The 22,300-nt window shown below is 43.1% G+C and overlaps 1 protein-coding gene across 50 annotated transcripts in view; it reads left to right on the top strand.

The window, feature by feature from the left end:
• Positions 1–21,070, top strand: part of LOC118363373 (bifunctional heparan sulfate N-deacetylase/N-sulfotransferase 1-like) — an 83,484-nt gene extending 62,414 nt beyond the window's left edge. The window contains exons 4-20 of one of the 50 annotated variants that reach the window (XM_052488145.1): positions 6,867–7,349; positions 9,431–9,518; positions 9,788–9,942; positions 10,521–10,706; positions 11,677–11,805; positions 11,982–12,164; positions 13,221–13,317; positions 13,941–14,064; positions 14,637–14,811; positions 16,474–16,754; positions 16,917–17,019; positions 17,343–18,605; positions 18,774–19,244; positions 19,312–19,378; positions 19,413–19,480; positions 19,548–19,750; positions 19,785–21,070. In XM_052488145.1, the coding sequence (XP_052344105.1) occupies positions 6,867–7,349; positions 9,431–9,518; positions 9,788–9,942; positions 10,521–10,706; positions 11,677–11,805; positions 11,982–12,164; positions 13,221–13,317; positions 13,941–14,064; positions 14,637–14,811; positions 16,474–16,754; positions 16,917–17,019; positions 17,343–17,462 (2,124 nt within the window). In that variant the 3' untranslated portion in view covers positions 17,463–18,605; positions 18,774–19,244; positions 19,312–19,378; ... (1 more) ...; positions 19,548–19,750; positions 19,785–21,070. Of the gene's footprint in view, positions 1–6,866; positions 7,350–9,430; positions 9,519–9,787; positions 9,943–10,520; positions 10,707–11,676; positions 11,806–11,981; positions 12,165–13,220; positions 13,318–13,940; positions 14,065–14,636; positions 14,812–16,473; positions 16,755–16,916; positions 17,020–17,342; positions 19,245–19,311; positions 19,751–19,784 lie in introns of all 50 variants that reach the window. The other 49 variants (XM_052488149.1, XM_052488153.1, XM_052488154.1 and 46 more) reach the window with 49 other exon arrangements.
• The last annotated feature ends 1,230 nt before the right edge of the window (positions 21,071–22,300 follow it).

Raw genomic sequence — 22,300 nt, forward strand, 5'->3', positions numbered from 1 at the left:
TTTAAGAATGTGAATTGTCAGAATAATAGTAGAGGGAATGATTTATTTCAGCTTTTATTTCTTTCATCACATTCCCAGTGGGTCAGACGAGTACATACACTCAATTAGTATTTGGCAGCATTGCCTTTAAATTGTTTAACTTGAGTCAAACATTTCAGGTAGCCTTCCACAAGCTTCCCACAATAAGTTTGTTGAATTTTGGCCCATTCCTCCTGACAGAGCTGGTGTAACTGAGTCAGGAGTATAGGCCTCCTTTCTCGCATACGCTTTTTCAGTTCTTCCCACAAATTTTCTATAGGATTGAGGTCAGGGCTTTGTGATGGCCACTCAAATACCTAGACTTTGTTGTCCTTAAGCCCTTTTGCCACCATTTCAGAAGTATGCTTGGGGTCATCGTCCATTTGGAACACCCATTTGCGACCAAGCCTCAACTTCCTGAATGATGTCTTGAGATGTTGCTTCAATATATCCACATCATTTTCCATCCTTATGATTCCATCAATTTTGTGAAGTGCACCAGTCCCTCCTGCAGCAAAGCACACCCACAACATGATGCTGCAACCCCCGTGCTTCACGGCTGGGATGGTGTTCTTCGGCTTGCAAGCCTTCCCCTTTTTCCTCCAAACATAACAATGGTCATTATGGCCAAACAGTTCTATTTTTTTTATCAGACCAGAGGACATTTCTCCAAAAAGTACGATCTTTGTCCCCATGTGCAGTAGCAAACCATAGTCTGGCATTTTTATGGTGGTTTTGGAGCAGTGGCTTCTTCCTTGCTAAATGGCCTTTCAGGTTATGTCGATATAGGACTCGTTTTAGTGTGAATATAGATAATTTTGTACCTGTTTCCTCCAGCATCTTCACAAGGTTCTTTGCTGTTGTTTTGGGATTGATTTGCACTTCTCATACCAAAGTGCGTTCCTCTCTAGGAGACAAGGCGTCTCCTTCCTGAGCGGTGTGACAGCTGCGTGGTCCCATGGTGTTTACTTGCGTGCTATTGTTTGTACAGATGAACGTGGTACCTTCAGGCATTTGTAAATTTCTCCCAAGGATGAATCAGACTTGTGGAGGTCTACAATTTTTTTCCTGGGTCTTGGCTGATTTCTTTTGATTTTCCCATGATGTCAAGCAGAGAGACACTGAGTCAAAGGTGGGCCTTGAAATACATCCACAGTTCCACCTCCACTTGACTCAAATCATGTCAATTAGCCTATAAGAAGCTAAAGCCTATATTTTCGGGAATTTGCCAAGCTGTTTAAAGGCACAGTCAACTTAGTGTATGTAAACTTCTGACTCACTGGAATTGTGATACAGTGAGTTATAAGTGAAATAATCTGTATGTAAACAATTGTTGGAAAAAATGACTTGTGTCATGCACAAAGTAGATGTCCTAACCGACTTGCCAAAACTATAGTTTGTTAACAAGAAATGTGTGGAGTGGTTGAAAAACTAGTTTTAATGACTCCAACCTAAGTGTATGTGAACTTCTGACTTCAACTATATACCCACTGATTTTTGACGAGTATAACTTATAAATTAATGATATATACCCATTGATTGTTGAAGAATATACACTACCAGTCAAAAGTTTTAGAACACCTACTCATTCAAGGGTTTTCTTTATTATTAGTATTGTCTACCTTGTATAATAATAGTAAAGACATCACAACTATGAAATAACACATGGAATCATGTCGTAACCAAAAAAGTGCTAAACAAATCTAAATATATTTTATATTTGAGATTCTTCAAATAGCCACCCTTTGCCTTGATGACAGCTTTACAGACTCTTGTCATTCTCTCGACCAGCTTCATGAGGTAGTCACCTGGAATATATTTTAATTATCAGGTGTGCCTTGTTAAAAGTACATTTGTGGAATTTCTTTCCTTCTTAATGCGTTTGAGCCAATCAGTTGTGTTGTGACAAGGTGTGTGTGTGTGGGGGGGGGGGTTAATACAGAAGATAGCCGTATTTAGTAAACGTCTTTATTATGGCAAGAACAGCTCAAATAAGCAAAGAGAAATGACAGTCCATTATTACTTTACGACATGAAGGTCAGGCAATGTGGAACATTTCAAGAACTTTGAAAGTTTCTTCAGGTGCAGTCGCAAAAACCTTCAAGTGCTATAATTATACTGTCTCTCATGAGGACCGCCACAGGAAGGAAAGACCCAGAGTTACCTCTGCTGCAGAGGATAGGTTCATTAGGGACCAGCCTCAGAAATTGCAGCCCAAATAAATGCTTCACAGAGTTCAAGTAACAGACGCATCTCAACATCAACTGTTCAGAGGAGACTGTGTGAATCAGGACTTCATGGTCGAATTGCTGCAAAGAAACGACTACTAAAGGACACCAATAATAAAAAGAGGCTTGATTGGGCCAAGAAACACCCGCAATGGTGTCCTTTGGTCTGGAGTCCAAATTGGAACTTTTTTTGTTCCAACTGCCGTGTCTTTGTGAGAGGCAGTGTGGGTGAACGGATGATCTCCGCATGTGTATTGCCAACCATAAAGCACGGAGGAGGAGGTGTTATGGTGTGGGGTTGCTTTGCTGGTGACACTGTCTGTGATTTACAGTGAGGGGAAAAAAGTATTTGATCCCCTGCTGATTTTGTACGGTTTGCCCGACTGACAAAGAAATGATCAGTCTATAATTGTAATGGTAGGTTTATTTGAACAGAGAGAGACGATAACAACAACAAAATCCAGAAAAACGCATGTCAAAAATGTTAGAAATTGTTTTGCATTTTAATGAGGGAAATAAGTATTTGACCCCCTCTCAATCAGAAAGATTTCTGGCTCCCAGGTCTCTTTTATACAGGTAACGAGCTGAGATTAGGAGCACACTCTTAAAGGGAGTGCTCCTAATCTCAGTTTTTACCTGTATAATAGACACCTTTCCACAGAAGCAATCAATCAGATTCCAAACTCTCCACCATTGGCTAAGACCAAAGAGCTCTCCAAGGATGTCAGGGACAAGATTGTAGAGCTACACAAGGCTGGAATGGCCTACAAGACCATCGCCAAACAGCTTGGTGAGAAGGTGACAACAGTTGATGTGATTATTCGCAAATGGAAGAAACACAAAAGAACTGTCAATCTCCCTTGGCCTAGAGCTCCATGCAAGATCTCACCTCGTGGAGTTGCAATGATCATGAGAACAGTGAGGAATCGGCCCAGAACTACACGGGAGGATCTTGTCAATGATCTCAAGGCAGCTGGGACCATAGTCACCAAGAAAACAATTGGTAACACACTACACCGTGAAGGACTGAAATCCTGCAGCACCCGCAAGGGCCCCCGGCTCAAGAAAACACATATACATGCCCGTCTGAAGTTGGCCAATGAACATCTGAATGATTCAGAGGCAACTGGGTAAAAGTGTTGTGGTCAGATGAGACCAAAATGGAGCTCTTCGGCATCAACTCAACCCCTCCGTGTTTGGAGGGGGAGGAATGCTGCCTATGACCCCAAGAACATCATCCCCACCATCAAACATGGAGGTGGAAACATTATATTTTGGGGGTGTTTTTCTGCTAAGGGGACATGACAACTTCACCGCATCAAAGGGACGTTGGACGGGGCTATGTACCGTCAAATCTTGGGTGAGAACCTCCGTCCCTCAGCCAGGGCATGAAAATGGGTCGTGGATGGGTATTCCAGCATGACAATGACCCAAAATACACGGCCAAGGCAACAAAGGAGTAGCTCAAGAAGAAGCACATTAAGGTCCTTGAGTGGCCTAGCCAGTCTCCAGACCTTAATCCCATAGAACATATGTGGAGGGAGCTGAAGGTTCGAGTTGCCAAACGTCAGCCTCGAAACCTTAACCTGTTGCGACGAGCAATCCCGTATCCGGGATCGTAATTATAGCCTCAAGCTCATTACCATAACACAACGTTAACTATTCATGACAATCGCAAATGAAATTAAATAAATATATTGGCTCTCAAGCTTAGCCTTTTGTTAACAACACTGTCATCTCAGATTTTCAAAATATGCTTTTCAACCATAGCAAAACAAGCATTTGTGTAAGAGTATTGATAGCTAGCATAGCATTAAGCCTAGCATTCAGCAGGCAACATTTTCACAAAAACAAGAAAAGCATTCAAATAAAATGATTTACCTTTACCTCGGATGTTTTCAATGAGGAGACTCTAAGTTAGATAGCAAATGTTCAGTTTTTCCAAAAATATTATTTGTGTAGGAGAAATCGCTCTGTTTTGTTCATCACGTTTGGCTGAGAAAAAAACCCGAAAATTCAGTCATCAAAATGCCGAACTTTTTTCCAAATTAACTCCATAATATCGACAGAAACATGGCAAACGTTGTTTAGAATCAATCCTCAAGGTGTTTTTCACATATCTATTCGATGATAAGTCATTTGTGGCAGTTTTGTTTCTCCTCTGAACCACATGGGAAAATACATGCAGCTGGAGAGTACGCACCAATTTTGACGAAGGACACCAGGCGGACACCTGGTAAATGTAGTCTCTTATGGTCAATCTTCCAATGATATGCCTACAAATACGGCACAATGCTGCAGACACTTTGGGGAAACGACAGAAAGTGTAGGCTCGTTCCTGGCGCATTCACAGCCATATAAGGAGACATTGGAACACAGCGCCTCAAAACTCTGTCTCACTTCCTGTTTGAAGTTTCATCTTGGTTTCGCCTGTAGCATTAGTTCTGTGGCACTCACAGACAATATCTTTGCAGTTTTGGAAACGTCAGTGTTTTCTTTCCAAAGCTGTCAATTATATGCATAGTCGAGCATCTTTTCGTGACAAAATATCTTGTTTAAAATGGGAATGTTTTTTTATCCATAAATTAAAAGAGCGCCCCCTATGTCCAAGAATATCTGCAAAGAGGAGTGGGACAAAATCCCTCCTGAGACGTGTGCAAACCTGGTGGCCAACTACAAGAAACGTCTGACCTCTGTGATTGCCAACAAGGGTTTTGCCACCAAGTACTAAGTCATGTTTTGCAGAGGGGTCAAATACTTATTTCCCTCATTAAAATGCAAATAAATGTATAACATTTTTGACATGCGTTTTTATGGATTTTTGTTGTTGTTATTCTGTCTCTCACTGTTCAAATAAACCTACCATTAAAATTATAGACTGATCATTTCTTCTTCAGTCGGCAAACCATACAAAATCAGCAGGAGATCAACTACTTTTTTCCCTCACTGTATTTAAAATTCAAGGCACACTTAACCAGCGTGACTACCAGAGCATTCTGCAGCGATATGCCATCTCATCTGGTTTGGGCTTAGTGGGACTATCATTTGTTTTTCAACAGAACAATGACCAAACACACCTCCAGGCTGTGTAAGGGCTATTTTACCAAGAAGGAGAGTGATGGAGTGCTGCATCAGATGACATGGCTTCCACAATCCCCCGACCTCAACCCAATTGAGATGGTTTGGGATGAGTCGGACCACAGAGTGAAGGAAAAGCAGCCAGCTCAGTATATGTGTTCACTATTATTCTACAATTAAGAAAATAAAGAAAAACCTTTGAGTGAGAAATACTTGTCTGTCTCTTTCTCTCTCTCTCGCTGTCTCATGTTCTTGCTTTTTCTTCCTCTTCTTCTCTCTTTCTTTCTCTCTCTGTCTATCTGGCGCGCTGTCTCATTCTCTCTCTTTCTTCCTCTCTCTCTTCCTCTCTGTGTGTCTCTCTCTTGTGTGCTGCGTCTCTCCTTCTTCCTCTCTCTCTTGATCTCTCTCTCTGTGTCTCTCTGTCTGTGTCTCTCTCTCTCTGTCTTTCTCTCCCTCTCTCGCTCTCCCTCTTCTCTCTGTCTCTCTCACTGGTCCTCTGTCTCTCGTGCTCTCAATTCAATTCAATTTGCTTTGCCGTAACAATGTACATATTGCCAAAGCTTACTTTGGATATTTACAATATGAAAATAATAAGAATCAAAATTGTCAACGGGACAACAGTAACAACAATGACCAAGTGTCAAAATAACCATACATTCAACAATAACAATAAGTATACAGTAGAGGACATGTGCAGGTTGATTGGTCTGTCAGACTCTGTCCCTCATCTTATGGCAGGCTTTCTGTCTCATGTGCTCTCACTCTTGCTCTCTGTCTCTCTCATTCTCTCTTCCTTTCTCTCTCTCACTGTCACTCTCTCTCTCTTCCTCTCTCTCTATTCCTCTATCTTAGTAATCCCAATAGAGCCTGGTAACCAAAGGACAGTTTGCAGGTCTTGTGAAAGAGCAGAGGTAGAGGGAGGAGTGGTAGGTGGGTAAGCATGAATACCTGGTCAATCTAGTGGGGTTTGTGATCAGTCTATCAGGGAGAGAAAGTGAGGGTGAGAAATGAATCTCAATGACATCATCAATGTTGAACAGGAATATGTTTCATACTTCCGTGGGCATTGGGGGAAAGTTGCTTTAATATTTTTTTGTGTGTATGGGAACATCCTCAGTGTGTGTGGGTGAGTGTTAACTTAATAACATTGTTTTCTTAGACGCCCACACAGCCATGTAAGATAGTTATTGACTAAGCCTCCAGTGAGGGAGGGAGGGAGGGAGGGAGGGAGGGAGGGAGGGAGGGAGGGGCAGTTTAGGAGAAAGAGATTGGACATCCATAGGATCTAATTAATTGAATTACCACCCCCTTCATCTCTATAGAATGTATTTCATAGTCAAGCTTATTCAATAGGATGACACTTGAAAATGTATTCCACAGAGCTAAAAGGATTTTCTATTCCACATGATTGGAAGTTTTGTCCATTCAATGCAATGCAACAGATTTCTATCGACAATGATCTGAATAGAATTTACTGGAATGAAATTGTAACTCTCTGTCCCTTCTTGATGATGTAATTGACCACCCTCCTCCCTCCTGTAGGCCAATGAGAATAGCCTGCTGAGTGCCCAGCTCAAAGGCTTCCCCCTCTTCCTCCACTCCAACCTGGGCCTGAAAGACTGCACGGTCAACTCCAAGTCCCCCCTCCTCTTCATCACGCGCTCCGGCCAACCCCTCCCAGGCCCCCTCCCCGGTGACGACTGGACCGTCTTTCAGTCCAACCACTCCACCTATGAGCCCGTCCTCCTGGCCAAGACCCAGTCCGCAGAGAGTGTCCCCTCACTGGGTACGACGGTCGCACTGCTTCCCTCCGTGGTGCAGGACCTGGGGCTCCATGATGGGATCCAGAGGGTTCTGTTTGGGAACAACCTCAACTTCTGGCTGCACAAGCTGGTGTTTGTGGACGCGGTGGGCTTCCTGACGGGAAAGAGGCTCTCTCTCTCCCTGGAGCGACACCTACTGGTCGATATAGATGACATCTTTGTTGGGAAGGAGGGCACGAGGATGAAGGTGGATGATGTTAAGGTGATATATACTCAGAATGAAGAAATGTCCATTTCCAATGTTTCCATCTCTGACACCTTGTAATTATGCTGCATTATATGTTTGCAATGAAGCATTATATTCGGAAAGTATTCAGACCCACATTTTGTTACGTTACAGCCTTATTCTAAAATGTATTAAATGCATTTTTAACCTCAAGCAAACCCCATAATTACTAAGAAAAAATAGTTTTTTAGAAATTTGACGTTTAAAACATTTAAAACTGATATCACCAATACATAAGTATTCAGACCTTTGTTGAAGCATCTTTGGCAGCGATTACAGCCTCGAGTCTTCTTGGGTATGACGCTGCAAGCTTAGCACACCTGTATTTGGGGAGTTTCTCCCATTCTTCTCTGCAGATCCTCTCAGGCTCTGTCAGGTTGGATGGGGAGCATTGCTGCATAGCAATTTTCAGGTCTCTCCAGAGATGTTCGATCGGGTTCAAGTGCAGGCTCTGGCTGGGTCACTCGAGCACATTCAGAGACTTGTCCCGAAGCCACTCCTGCATTGTCTTGACTGTGTGCTTAGGGTCATTGTCCTGTTGGAAGGTGAACCTTAGACCCAGTCAGATGTCCCGAGCACTCTGGAGCAGGTTTTCATCAAGGATCTCAGATAATCTTTCAATCCTGACTAGTTTTCCAGTCCCTGCCGCTGAAAAATATCTCCACAGCATGATGCTGTTACCACCATGCTTCACGGTAGGGATGGTGCCAGGTTTCCTCCAGACGTGATGCTTGGCATTCAAGCCAAAGAGTTCAATCTTGGTTTCATCAGACCAGAGAATCTTGTTTCTCCTGGTCTGAGAGTCCTTTAGGTGCCCTTTGGCAAACTCCAAGCGGGCTGTCATGTGCCTTTTACTGAGAAGTGGCTTCCGTCTGGCCACTCTACCATAAAGGCCTGATTGGTGGAGTGATGCAGATGATTGTCCTTCTGGAAGGTTATTTCATTTCCACAGAAGAACTCTGGAGCTCTGTCAGAGTTACTATCGGGTTCTTGGTCACCTCCCTGACCAGGCCCTTCTCTTCCGATTGCTCAGTTTGGCCGGGCGGCCAGCTCTAGGAAGAGTCTTGGTGGTTCCAAACTTCTATAATTTAAGAACGATGGAGGCCACTATGTTCTTGGGGACATTCAATGCTGCAGAAATGTTTTGGTGCCCTTCTCCAGATCTGTGCCTTGAGACAATCCTGTTTCGGAGCTCTACGGACAATTCCTTCGACATCATGGCTTGGTTTTAGCTGTGACCTTCACTGTCAACTGTGGTACCTTATATAGACAGGTGTGTGCCTTTCCAAATCATGTCCAATCAATTGAATTTATCACAGGTATTGTTTTTATGTATCTTTTTTTGCTAAATTGGCTAAAAACCTGTTTTCACTTTGTTGCTATGGGGTATTGTGTGTAGATTGATGGATTGTTTATATATTTGTATTTATTTTTAGAACAAGGCTATAGTCACAATGTGGAAAAAGGGGAAGGGGTCTGAACACTTTCCGAAGACACCGTAAGTGGGTTGGTACAGCACATGACAGGCATCTTGCCGCTCCTAGTATTATATCAAACCTATTCTCTCCCTCCACCCCCCCTCTCTCTGTATTCATCTCAGTGGGCTCCTCAGAGTTGACAGGTGTTCTGATAGGGCGACACACTCTCTCAAGAACCATATCCATTCATATTTCAACACAGAATATGACTTTTTCTGGTTGTCTGTGTTGTTCTGCATCCCTCATCAGAGTTGTACCTCCTCTCATGTGCTGGGGTAGAACATTAGAATACCAGGACTATATCAAGGCTTCCTTCATCTCTTGGCATCTGAACAGTGAGGTTATGGAAGGAACCTGACACGGCAGGAGAGGGATACTTGGAGAAAGAGAGAGATGAAGCGTGGATTCATATACAGAGAATAAATTAAACAAACTCAAATCAGAGGAGAGAGATCTCAAGCGGAATGGAGGAGAGAATAGAGGCCACCAGGGGTTGATGAGGATGTGAACGGGGAGAGTTACAGACCAACAAGATGAGGTGCGTGTGTGTTGCCTTGCTCACCCCCCTCCCTGTGTCAGGCCCTGTTGGAGACCCAGCGAGAGCTGCGTAACCATGTACCCAACTTCACCTTCAACCTGGGCTATTCAGGGAAGTTCTTCCATGCAGGTAAGACAGATGGGAGCCTGCGGTATGACACTCACACCAGCATTAATGTACCCACTTCACAGGTTCTTATGGGATTGCATTAACAAATCCAATCAGTATACATATTGCTTTTATAACTTGAGGACATACACCACACTGTTCATCAAACAAATGTTTTTCTCCCCCTTTCCGTCTCTTCATTCTTTCGCTGCTACTCGTCCCTGTCCTCCCTCTGCACACCTCCCATCCTCTTACCTTTTCTCCTCTCATCCATCTCCCTTCGTGTCCAGGGTCAGATGAGGAGGACCTGGGGGATGACCTGCTCCTCTCCTACATCAAGGAGTTCTGGTGGTTCCCCCACATGTGGAGCCACATGCAGCCCCACCTCTTCCACAACCAGTCAGTGCTAGCCGAACAGATGCTGCTCAACAAGAGGTTCGCTATGGTGAGTCTCTGTCTGTCTGGGGGCTAGCAGTGGGATGCGAACAGTTAGCCCACATCACTGTGTTGTTTCTCATTAGAAATGCTGACGTTAGCCTAATCTCGGTTAATCCAGAACTAAAGTCTTGCATAATTGGTCAGATGTTCAATTAAGTTCTGGGTCCATACTTGTTAAGAGAAGAGCTAGAACGTGGATCGGAACTCCACCCTCTCTCTTTGTATGTTACGGCCTGAATGCCCCCTCCCCTTCTGAAATTCTAATGATGCTAACACCTCTGAAATTATGACTTGTCCAAAGCACCAGAACTAATGCTGCTCTTTATCTCACACATCCTGTTGTATCATGACAGATCTACGGCACCATGTATGTGCTGTGTTGGGCTAGCCTTATCATTGCTAATAAGGAGCAATACTGTAAGGGCCTGTGCTGAATGAGAGAAATCACTTGGTCATGAGTTATGTGTGTCAGGTCATATCAGTCTGACTCCTGGCTGTGATTTTAATTATGATTCCTTCTTCCTCCCTATCTTCTATCTGTCTCTCTCCTCCCCCAATCTACCCCTCTCCCCCCTCTCTTTCCAGGAGCACGGTATCCCCACTAACATGGGCTATGCGGTGGCACCCCACCACTCTGGAGTGTACCCGGTCCACCTGCAGCTGTACGATGCCTGGAAGAAGGTGTGGGGCATCAGGGTGACCAGCACAGAGGAGTACCCCCACCTCAAACCTGCCCGCTTCAGACGGGGATTCATACACAGTGGTATCAGCGTGAGTCACAGGGACCCTACTGACGGTTACTCTATTCAATACAATTCAAGTGCTTTATTGACATGGGAAACATATGGTAACATTGCCAAAGCTGGTGAAGTAAATAATAAACAAAAGTGAAAAAAACAATACCAATTTACAGTAAATATTACACGCACAGAGGTTCCACTCTCTCCATCTCTGGGTTTGTTCTGTCTTCCTTTGCAGATCTGAAGTTCCAGAATAGGTGTAAACAAGATGGTGCTGCCTTCTCTTGTCCACTCTCTTCACCACCTTCATAACTCTATATTACCCCACCTATCTCACCACCTTCATAACTCTTATTACCCCACCTATCTCATCACCTTCATAACTCTATTACCCCACCTATCTCATCACCTTCATAACTCTATTACCCCACCTATCTCCGCCTGACCCCCAGACACTACCAACCGCTCTGACTGGCCCCAGACACTACCAACCACCCTGACTGGTCTCCAAACAGTACCAGACACTCTGACTGGCCCCCAAACACTACCTCTTGGATACGCCTTTAACAATGCAACAACAACATCAACAACAGAGAGACTTTTCCCTCCACAACATAAACCCTGACGGCACACCACCAATACACAAGTTAATCTTCTTAAAAACACTATCTGAAACCCCAGTAGTACACTATGTTGTGCTGCCAGTAGGTTTTCCTCTCGTGCTGTCTGTCGGCATCTCTCTCTTCCTGTAGACGATTGATATTCAGATCCCCAGACTCTCTCTAGTTGCGTGTGTATTTTTAATGAATTCCATATAGGCCTTTCCAAATGATAATAATAATATGAAGATTATTGAAAGCAAAAGTGTTGATATTGCCTGGGGTTTGGAATGTTTTGCATTGAATAGACCAGTGGCGCTGGTGTGTGCGCGTGCATGCTTGTGTGTGTCATTGCCTTATAAGTGTGTTTGTTTGTTTGTTTGTTTGTTTGTTTGTTTGCAGGTCTTGCCCAGGCAGACATGTGGCCTGTTCACGCACACCATCTTCTATAAGGAGTACCCAGGCAGTCCCAACGAACTGGACAAACTCATTAACGGAGGAGAGCTGTTCCTCACTGTTCTACTCAACCCTGTGAGTTAACACACACACACACACACACACAATACATCCAATCACTGCTGGCCACTCCCACTATCACAGTGAATTTAAGTTAACCTTTGTCTCTCTCTCTCTCTTTCTCTTTCTCTTTCTCTCTCTTTCTCTTTCTCTTTCTCTCTCTCTTTCTCTTTCTCTTTTTCCTCCTCCAGATCAGTATCTTCATGACCCACCTGTCTAACTACGGTAACGACCGACTGGGCCTGTACACCTTTAAGAGCCTGGTGGCCTTCCTGCAAACCTGGACCAACCTGCGGCTGCAGACCCTGCCTCCCATCCAGCTGGCCCAGAGATACTTCAGCCTCTTCCCTAACGAGAGAGACCCACTCTGGCAGGTCAGTCTGTGGGACAGAGAGAGACTGGCTGGAACTGGATGTGTCTATTGACGAATACTGGGATGTGATAAACATCTTGGGAAATCGACTACAAGTGGAAAAATCATGTTAGGTTGTATTTTGAGCAGAACATCCTTTTAACCTGACTGTACACAGCTTAGTCTCAGTTAGATAGGCCTTTAACATGAGTCCTGGGTGGATCCTTGTCCTGTAGACCACAAACTGCTGCCAAGTATTGTATTTGTGTTCAAAGGGCATCTCCATTGACCGTTCCAATGTAGCCGCACGTCCTCAGGATGTTGTATGTATTTGTTCAGGGTTCATTAATCCTTAAGAGTCTATTGACGCACCTATGTGTCAATCTAACATCATTTTAAAAAGCACCTTCAACAGCCGTCAGTTTAAGCAGGAGATATCAGTTATTTTCACCGCATCTGCCAATGTTGGCCTTCTGCATCTGTGGGGGAAGGGGGCCGAGCTACAGCGGTTTGTCAGACCAGGAGACATCCCGATAATCTGTCTTCTCATGAAAGCGCCTGGTTGGACAAACTAATATGACCCCTCTATGGAAAGGGGAGACTTCCGAACACGATGGTGTTCTCCGTTTTACTCTACAACCCCCACAAGTGTCAGGGGACTCATTTGAAGGTAACCCATACAAACGAATGGAAAAATGGATGTAGTTTTGTGTACCAATAAATAAGGGGTTAAATATGTTTTCAAAAAACAAAAATATTTCCTGAGCTTTCTTCTATCTCTTCAAAACCTTAATCCTTATGATTTACTTTTTGACTGTCTGTTTTGCCAATGATGATGGTGTTATTCAATGCGTTTCTATTGGCAGTAGTAAATAAAAACATGAATAGAAAAATGTTATACCTAAAGGTGTCCTAAAATTCTAAATAAAATAGCTAAATTATCCATGGTATGACCATCTTAAAACAATTCCATATGTTAGTTTTGTACCCAAGCCCCCCCAACGGCATAGACTTTTAGAGGTTAAACAACTGGATAGATGTAAGAATGACTAAGGACTCATAAACCCTGGTCCTACAGGATCCCTGCGAGGACAAAAGGCACAAGGACATCTGGTCAAAAGAGAAGACATGCGACCGTTTCCCCAAGCTGCTTGTCATTGGGCCTCAGAAGACAGGTGAGAGATGGAACACCAGAACCACCTAGTGGACATCACTAGCCATGACTCTGTCCACAATCTCACTTCTGCTCGCTCCCCATCCCAAATGGTACCCTATTCCCTGTATAATGCACTACTCTTGACCAGCGCCATACCCTGGTCAAAAGTAGTGCATTATATAGGGAATAGGGTACCATTTGGGACAGAGCCTTGATTTCACCTCACTTGTGATTCACTTCCCTTCCTCATATGTAATTATCGCAGTGATGAGTAGTTCGAGCTGACAGGTATTTGCTCTGGCCTGTGGGAGGTTTCTGAGACTTTGGTCTGCAGAGGAGGTGTTGTTCTCTCGGAGTTACACATTCTCAGTACAGAACAAAATGACGGGAACTGGCCTGTCACACATGACCGACTGACACTATCTCCTCCGCAGAGAAAGCAGAAGGCGGTTTATGAGAAACACTCACCAACACTAATGGGAACAGGACACTCACGAGACTATTTATTTGATCATTCATTGTCATGGCTTCTGCAAAGTCAATGTTTTAATGCTTCAAAATATACACTCTCTCTTCATTGTCTCTCTCTCTCCCCGCTTCATCCCCCTTCCCTCCCTCTCTCTGTCTCCCTCTCCATCCCAGGTTCTACAGCCCTCTATCTGTTCCTGGGCATGCACCCTGACCTGACCAGTAACTACCCCAACAAGGAGACCTTTGAGGAGATCCAGTTCTTCAACGGACACAACTACCACAGAGGCATCGACTGGTACGACTACCACAGAGAAAGAGCTCTGGGACGTATTCTTAAAGGGTCTCAGAGTAGGAGTGTTGATCTAGGATCAGAGAAAGAGCTCTGGGACGTATTCTTAAAGGGTCTCAGAGTAGGAGTGTTGATCTAGGATCAGAGAAAGAGCTCTGGGACGTATTCTTAAAGGGTCTCAGAGTAGGAGTGTTGATCTAGGATCAGCCCCCCCCATCCATCTAATCTTATTCCTTTTGATCTAAAAATACAAAAGTGTACCCTTATAACCTTGTTTTTTTTGTGTGGGGGGGGGGGGGCTAACTCAGTATTCAGTACTACTTTAAATGAGAGTCTGCTAAATTACTCATATGTAAAACACTAAAATCAAATCCAAACTGTTTAGACATTATAACGGACCTACATTCTGGACCTTGTTGAAGACCGCATGTGGCCCCCAGGGCCAAATTAGTTTGACACCCTTGGTCTAGAGACTTTCCATTAAACATGCTTTCCAGTCCAGGGGTTCGCTTCTGTCAGTTTTCTGTTATTGTATAGTTTAGTTAGTGTATCTGTTTTGTCTTTTGGTGAACACACAGGTACATGGAGTACTTCCCCCTGCCCTCCAACACCAGCTCAGACTACTACTTTGAGAAAAGTGCCAACTATTTTGACTCTGAGGTGGCAGCGGAGCGGGCGGCTGCCCTCTTGCCTAAATCCAAGATCATCACCATCCTCATCAACCCAGCTGACCGCGCTTACTCCTGGTACCAGGTTGGTTTATAACTCCTTATAACTGTTGTATATAATACATAATTACTACTCATGGTATCAGGTTGGTTTATAACTCCTTATAACTGTTGTATATAAATACATAATTACTACTCCTGGTACCAGGTTGGTTTATAACTCCTTATAACTGTTGTATATAATACTGTTGTATATTACTACTCATGGTACCAGGTCTGTACGATACATAACTATTCCTCAGTATGACTGTCATGTTCTAATCCTACGTCAGGATCTAATCCTATGTCATGTTCTAATCCTACGTCATGTTCTAATCCTACGTCATGTTCTAATCCTACGTCAGGATCTAATCCTACGTCAGGATCTAATCCTACGTCATGTTCTAATCCTACGTCATGTTCTAATCCTACGTCATGTTCTAATCCTACGTCATGTTCTAATCCTATGTCATGTTCTAATCGTATGTCATGTTCTAATCCTATGTCATGTTCTAATCCTATGTCATGTTCTAATCGTATGTCATGTTCTAATCGTATGTCATGTTCTAATCCTATGTCATGTTCTAATCCTATCATGATCTAATCCTACGTCATGTTCTAATCCTATGTCATGTTCTAATCCTACGTCATGTTCTAATCCTATGTCATGTTCTAATCCTACGTCATGTTCTAATCCTACGTCATGTTCTAATCCTACGTCAGGATCTAATCCTACGTCAGGATCTAATCCTACGTCATGTTCTAATCCTACGTCATGTTCTAATCCTACGTCATGTTCTAATCCTACGTCATGTTCTAATCCTATGTCATGTTCTAATCGTATGTCATGTTCTAATCGTATGTCATGTTCTAATCGTATGTCATGTTCTAATCCTATGTCATGTTCTAATCCTATGTCATGTTCTAATCCTATGTCATGATCTAATCCTACGTCATGATCTAATCCTACGTCATGTTCTAATCCTACGTCATGTTCTAATCCTACGTCATGTTGTAATCCTACGTCATGTTCTAATCCTACGTCATGTTCTAATCCTACGTCATGATCTAATCCTACGTCAGGTTCTAATCCTACGTCATGATCTATTCCTACGTCAGGTTCTAATCCTACGTCATTATCTAATCCTACGTCATGTTCTAATCCTACGTCATGATCTAATCCTACGTCATGATCTAATCCTACGTCATGTTCTAATCCTACGTCATGATCTAATCCTACGTCATGATCTAATCCTACGTCATGTTCTAATCCTACGTCATGTTCTAATCCTACGTCATGTTCTAATCCTACGTCATGTTCTAATCCTACGTCATGATCTAATCCTATGTCAGGTTCTAATCCTACGTCATGATCTATTCCTACGTCATTCTAATCCTACGTCATTATCTAATCCTACGTCATGATCTAATCCTACGTCATGATCTAATCCTACGTCATGTTCTAATCCTACGTCATGATCTAATCCTACGTCATGATCTAATCCTACGTCATGTTCTAATCCTACGTCATGATCTAATCCTACGTCATGTTCTAATCCTACGTCATGTTCTAATCCTACGTCATGTTCTAATCCTACGTCATGTTCTAATCCTACGTCATGATCTAATCCTACGTCATGATCTAATCCTACGTCATGATCTAATCCTACGTCATGATCTAATCCTACGTCATGTTCTAATCCTACAGCACCAGCGCGCTCATGACGACCCAGTGGCTCTGAAATACTCCTTCCATGATGTTATCGTGGCTACCCATGATGCCCCGGTGAGATTGCGTGTGCTCCAGAACCGTTGCTTGGTTCCGGGCTGGTACGCCATCCACCTGGAGAGATGGCTCAACCACTACCACTCCAGTCAGGTCCTGGTTCTGGATGGGCAGCAGCTGAAGACTGAGCCGGCCTCAGTCATGGACAGGATCCAGAGGTTTTTAGGCCTGGTCAACACGGTCAACTACCACAGGATCCTAGCGTGAGTCACTTCACAAACAGAGCAGATAACTTCCCTAGCCACTTACCTCCATATGGCAATACGGGCTTAGATGTATTGTAACCACAAGCATTTAAAAATGCAAATTGTCCTGTGCATTTAAAACTGAGGCTCCCAGATTAAGATGTAATGTGTTTTCTCCAGGTTTGACCCCAACAAAGGCTTCTGGTGTCAGCTGCTGGAGGGAGGGAAGACCAAGTGTCTGGGGAAGAGCAAGGGGGGGAGGTACCCTGACATGGACCCAGAGGTAAGAGTTGTCATTTGCCAATGCAAGTTGTTCACTGATATTTGTTCATTAAGATTCACGTTTGTTAATTACCTCTAGGATTATTCTGTTTGTAACTGGTAAGGGGGGGTTTTATGTGTGTGAGCGCCAGATAACGTTGATTGAATCCTGGCTGTGTCTGTAATGATAATTCTATCTCTCTCTCTCTCTCTCTCTCTCTCCCTACCTCACTCCTATCCTTTTTTCTCTCTCTATCCATCATCTATCTCTCTCTCTCCATCCCTCTCTCTCTCCCTACCTCACTCCAATCCATGTTTTTCCCTCTCTCTCTCTCAATCCTCCAGTCCCAGTTGTTCCTCAGGGAGCACTACAGGGATCAAAACATAGCATTATCTAAGCTGCTGTACAGGATGGGCCAGCCCCTGCCCAGCTGGCTCCGAGAGGAACTGGTCCATACCAGGTAGCAGGGGGAGGGGGACAGCTCAGCGGACTGTACCACAGCTTAACCACCCCCTATATGGAGGAGTATGATATGAATCCCCTGGAGGATCCATAGGAGGGTAAGAAAGGGGTGTGTTCTGATGAAGGCCTCTCCTTCTGTATGTGCTCTTCATAAGAGGGAAGAACAGGGAGGAAGGGAGAGCAGGGATGGTGACCTGTGGTCGATGAGTCTACAATGGCTCATAACCTAGGCCCTAAGTGCACTCCTCTCTCTCCCTAAATTGTACCTCCCCTTGAAATACCACCATCCTTACTTGGTACATTCTATGAAGAGACTACCCACAAGACTGTGCCACCTCTTACAGAGGTGGAGGGGTGTGAAGGTACCGGTACAGATAGGATGGGATGGAGAGGAGGGTGTGGTCAACCCTCATCCCCTCTCTTTGACTATCCCTTGCGTTCCTCACATGGACTTGGACCTTACTCTTGAGAGGAACTGGAGGATGAAGAGGAAGAGTGAGACTTGCCTAGCCTGCACAGTACCAGTCATTTAAGGCTGGGTGAGGTGACAAAAGGGCAGATATTACACTAGAGCAGAGATCAATTAGTACTTGAATCAATTAAAGAACGAATGCCATTAGTTGAAAATGCCTGTGGTTTCTATCTAAAAACCATAGGGGGGTGGTATGATGTATATTGACTCAGGCTACAGGTGTGATGTGGTCTTATTCACTAGGCCTTTAGACACTAGACATGAACACATTTACCAGTGCCCTGACAGAGTCTTCACCACTACATTACCTGGCCTATTGACAGTTCTTATTTTTTAAGATTGGGATTTGGAGACATGTTATTGTAAAAGGTGACCAGAAACACATTTTGCTTCGTTTCTGTTTCAGATGGGTTTGCATACACAGCACAGGAAGTGTCAGGCAGACAGCCAGGCTGCACACATTGAAAGCACAATATGCAAAGTATTGGTACATCTCATAAATAGACATTACAGATACACACATATTCTAATTTATCAGGTTGTCTGAAAGCACAGTCATTCTAATTAACAGCTTGCCTGAAAGCGCAGTCATTCTAGTTAAATAGGTTGTCTGAAAGCTCAGTCATTCTAATTTTACAGCTTGTCTGAAAGCACAGTCATTCTAGTTTAATAGGTTGTCTGAAAGCACAGTCATTCTAATTAACAGCTTGTCTGAAAGCACAGTCATTCTAGTTTAATAGGTTGTCTGAAAGCACAGTCATTCTAATTAACAGCTTGTCTGAAAGCGCAGTCATTCTAATTTTACAGCTTGTCTGAAAGCACAGTCATTCTAGTTTAATAGGTTGTCTGAAAGCACAGTCATTCTAATTAACAGCTTGTCTGAAAGCACAGTCATTCTAGTTTAATAGGTTGTCTGAAAGCACAGTCATTCTAGTTTAATAGGTTGTCTGAAAGCACAGTCATTCTAATTAACAGCTTGTCTGAAAGCGCAGTCATTCTAGTTTAATAGGTTGTCTGAAAGCACAGTCATTCTAATTAACAGCTTGCCTGAAAGCGCAGTCATTCTAGTTAAATAGATTGTCTGAAAGCTCAGTCATTCTAATTTTACAGCTTGTCTGAAAGCACAGTCATTCTAGTTTAATAGGTTGTCTGAAAGCACAGTCATTCTAGTTTAATAGGTTGTCTGAAAGCACAGTCATTCTAATTAACAGCTTGTCTGAAAGCGCAGTCATTCTAGTTTAATAGGTTGTCTGAAAGCACAGTCATTCTAATTAACAGCTTGTCTGAAAGCGCAGTCATTCTAGTTTAATAGGTTGTCTGAAAGCACAGTCATTCTAATTAACAGCTTGTCTGAAAGCACAGTCATTCTAGTTTAATAGGTTGTCTGAAAGCACAGTCATTCTAATTAACAGCTTGTCTGAAAGCGCAGTCATTCTAGTTTAATAGGTTGTCTGAAAGCGCAGTCATTCTAGTTTAATAGGTTGTCTGAAAGCGCAGTCATTCTAGTTTAATAGGTTGTCTGAAAGCACAGTCATTCTAGTTTAATAGGTTGTCTGAAAGCACAGTCATTCTAATTAACAGCTTGTCTGAAAGCGCAGCCATTCTAGTTTAATAGGTTGTCTGAAAGCACAGTCATTCTAATTAACAGCTTGTCTGAAAGCGCAGTCATTCTAGTTTAATAGGTTGTCTGAAAGCGCAGTCATTCTAGTTTAATAGGTTGTCTGAAAGCGCAGTCATTCTAGTTTAATAGGTTGTCTGAAAGCGCAGTCATTCTAGTTTAATAGGTTGTCTGAAAGCGCAGTCATTCTAGTTTAATAGGTTGTCTGAAAGCACAGTCATTCTAGTTTAACAGGTTGTCTGAAAGCGCAGTCATTCTAGTTTAATAGGTTGTCTGAAAGCGCAGTCATTCTAGTTTAATAGGTTGTCTGAAAGCGCAGTCATTCTAGTTTAATAGGTTGTCTGAAAGCGCAGTCATTCTAGTTTAATAGGTTGTCTGAAAGCGCAGTCATTCTAGTTTAATAGGTTGTCTGAAAGCTCAGTCATAACACAGATATTACAGTATGTGAAGTCGGTCCCACGTTAAACAAAGTACAACTTATGAAGGCTTTATATAGTATACTTAAAGGCTTCATAGGCACTACGAAAATGCTTCACAAATCATCTATAATCATATTTCATACTCTAAATGGTGTATAAAAGGTGACTACACTTCCCACTGTAGGATGAATTGCCAAATGTGACATAACACACTGTATGCTTATACACCATTCATAGTGTCATACGCTAATTTTGAAGCGTTTATGTAGTGTTTATAAAGCCTTAATGTATGCTCTTTCAAGCGTTTATAAGTTGTACTTTGTTTAAAGTGGGAACGTGAAGTCTGACATAAGCTAAGTTTAAATGCACTCCAGTCCATCAGTCATCTGCAGTGTGAGGATTATTTTTAATAAATCCTTATTTTGAATGTTCCATTTAATTTGTTTTAGCAGTTGTTCATAGTATTTCTGAGTTGCATCAGGGAGAATCTAAATCATGAACATCTGACATAGTCAGTATGGCCCAAGTTATAGTAGTAGTTGTAACTCAGACATTAGTCACATGGTACTACCACTGCAAGCATACATAACAAAAAGCTGCTCTTACCGCAATACTTTTGTACAACGTTGTTCAGACGTAATAACAACGCACATGCTGTTTGTTTCTTTCCTGACTCTGTAATCTAATGTTATAGACATCAATTATTGAATGCGATTGAGGTGAAACTCTTTCAGCCCCCTCTCATAATGCAACGAAAGAGATATTCAGTGAGACAGAATCATCCAGGTAGTATTGAATTGTCACTACTATGGATCTTAATATAGTGCCATCTGCTGAAGTCCCGACAGATGTCTTTCATCCTCTGTTCATACGAACGTTCCTCCCCTCAACTACCCCCTCACTGCCAATTGTTGTACAGAGCTCCTTGATTTCTTTATTTAAAGTATTATTGACATGATAATAACACAATAACAGCAATGATGGTACTAATCTCCCCGGACTGTACGATAAAGACTTGTAATTGTTGTCAATCATTTTTACAGTGTAACTAATATTGTCAGTGCTTTTTAATTAGCAAATAAAACCACTTGATTTTTTATATTTTTCAGAAATGTTCTTGTCTTTCCCCACTGAGACCCCTGTGTGTGTTTCTGAATGTTTGATACACATGTGTTTTCAGAGAAGTACGATATCATTTGGAAAGGAGAAGCAGATGACACCTCAAACCTGAGATGAAGATCACAGTCTCTCATGAGGGCATGAGAGAATGTCTCACTCGGGACGGAGAGGTTTTACTATATTTTTACAGGGGTATAATGGTTTCCGTCGAATAGTACCGGTATTATGTTTTCAGTTTGAAGCTAGGTATGAGATCAGATCAGTACAGACTATAGGTCTTCAAGGTTCCACCCGAACACAAATCATTTTCCCTCAGGTCCGAGTCAGATCCTGTTTGTCATCTGGTCTCAGTTCTATGTAACTACAGCTGATAGGCCCAAATGGACCCGACCACGGCTCTGCATAGCCTATAGCATGTAGATTTTACGCTAATAAGGTGAATTTATGACTTATAGAAGGCTTAGCCAACATATACAGAGATATTCATTAACAAGAAGAGCAACGTTGCTGATAAACATCAACATTTTATCACTTTGGTCCAATCGGGTCTGGCCTAGAGTCTAGCCCATTTGGGTTCATGTCTGATTGTTCTCTGGTCCAATCGGGTCTGGTCTAGAGTCTAGCCCATTTGGGTTCATGTCTGATTGTTCTCTGGTCCAATTGGGTCTGGTCTAGAGTCTGGCCCATTTGGGTTCATGTCTGATTGTTCTCTGGTCCAATCGGGTCTGGCCCATTTGGGTTCATGTCTGATTGTTCTCTGGTCCAATCGGGTCTGGTCTAGAGTCTGGCCCATTTGGGTTCGGGTCTGATTGTTCTCTGGTCCAATTGGGTCTCGCCTAGAGTCTGGCCCATTTGGGTTCGGGTCTGATTGTTCTCTGGTCCAATCGGGTCTGACCTAGAGTCTGGCCCATTTGGGTTCATGTTTGATTGTTCTCTGGTCCAATCGGGTCTGGCCTAGAGTCTGGCCCATTTGGGTTCATGTCTGATTGTTCTCTGGTCCAATCGGGTCTGGCCTAGAGTCTGGCCCATTTGGGTTCATGTCTGATTGTTCTCTGGTCCAATCGGGTCTGGTCTAGAGTCTGGCCCATTTGGGTTCATGTCTGATTGTTCTCTGGTCCAATCGGGTCTGGTCTAGAGTCTAGCCCATTTGGGTTCGGGTCTGATTGTTCTCTGGTCCAATCGGGTCTGGTCTAGAGTCTAGCCCATTTGGGT

The sequence above is a fragment of the Oncorhynchus keta genome, chromosome 30, assembly GCF_023373465.1.
Source record: "Oncorhynchus keta strain PuntledgeMale-10-30-2019 chromosome 30, Oket_V2, whole genome shotgun sequence".
Taxonomy (NCBI): Eukaryota; Metazoa; Chordata; class Actinopteri; order Salmoniformes; family Salmonidae; genus Oncorhynchus; species Oncorhynchus keta.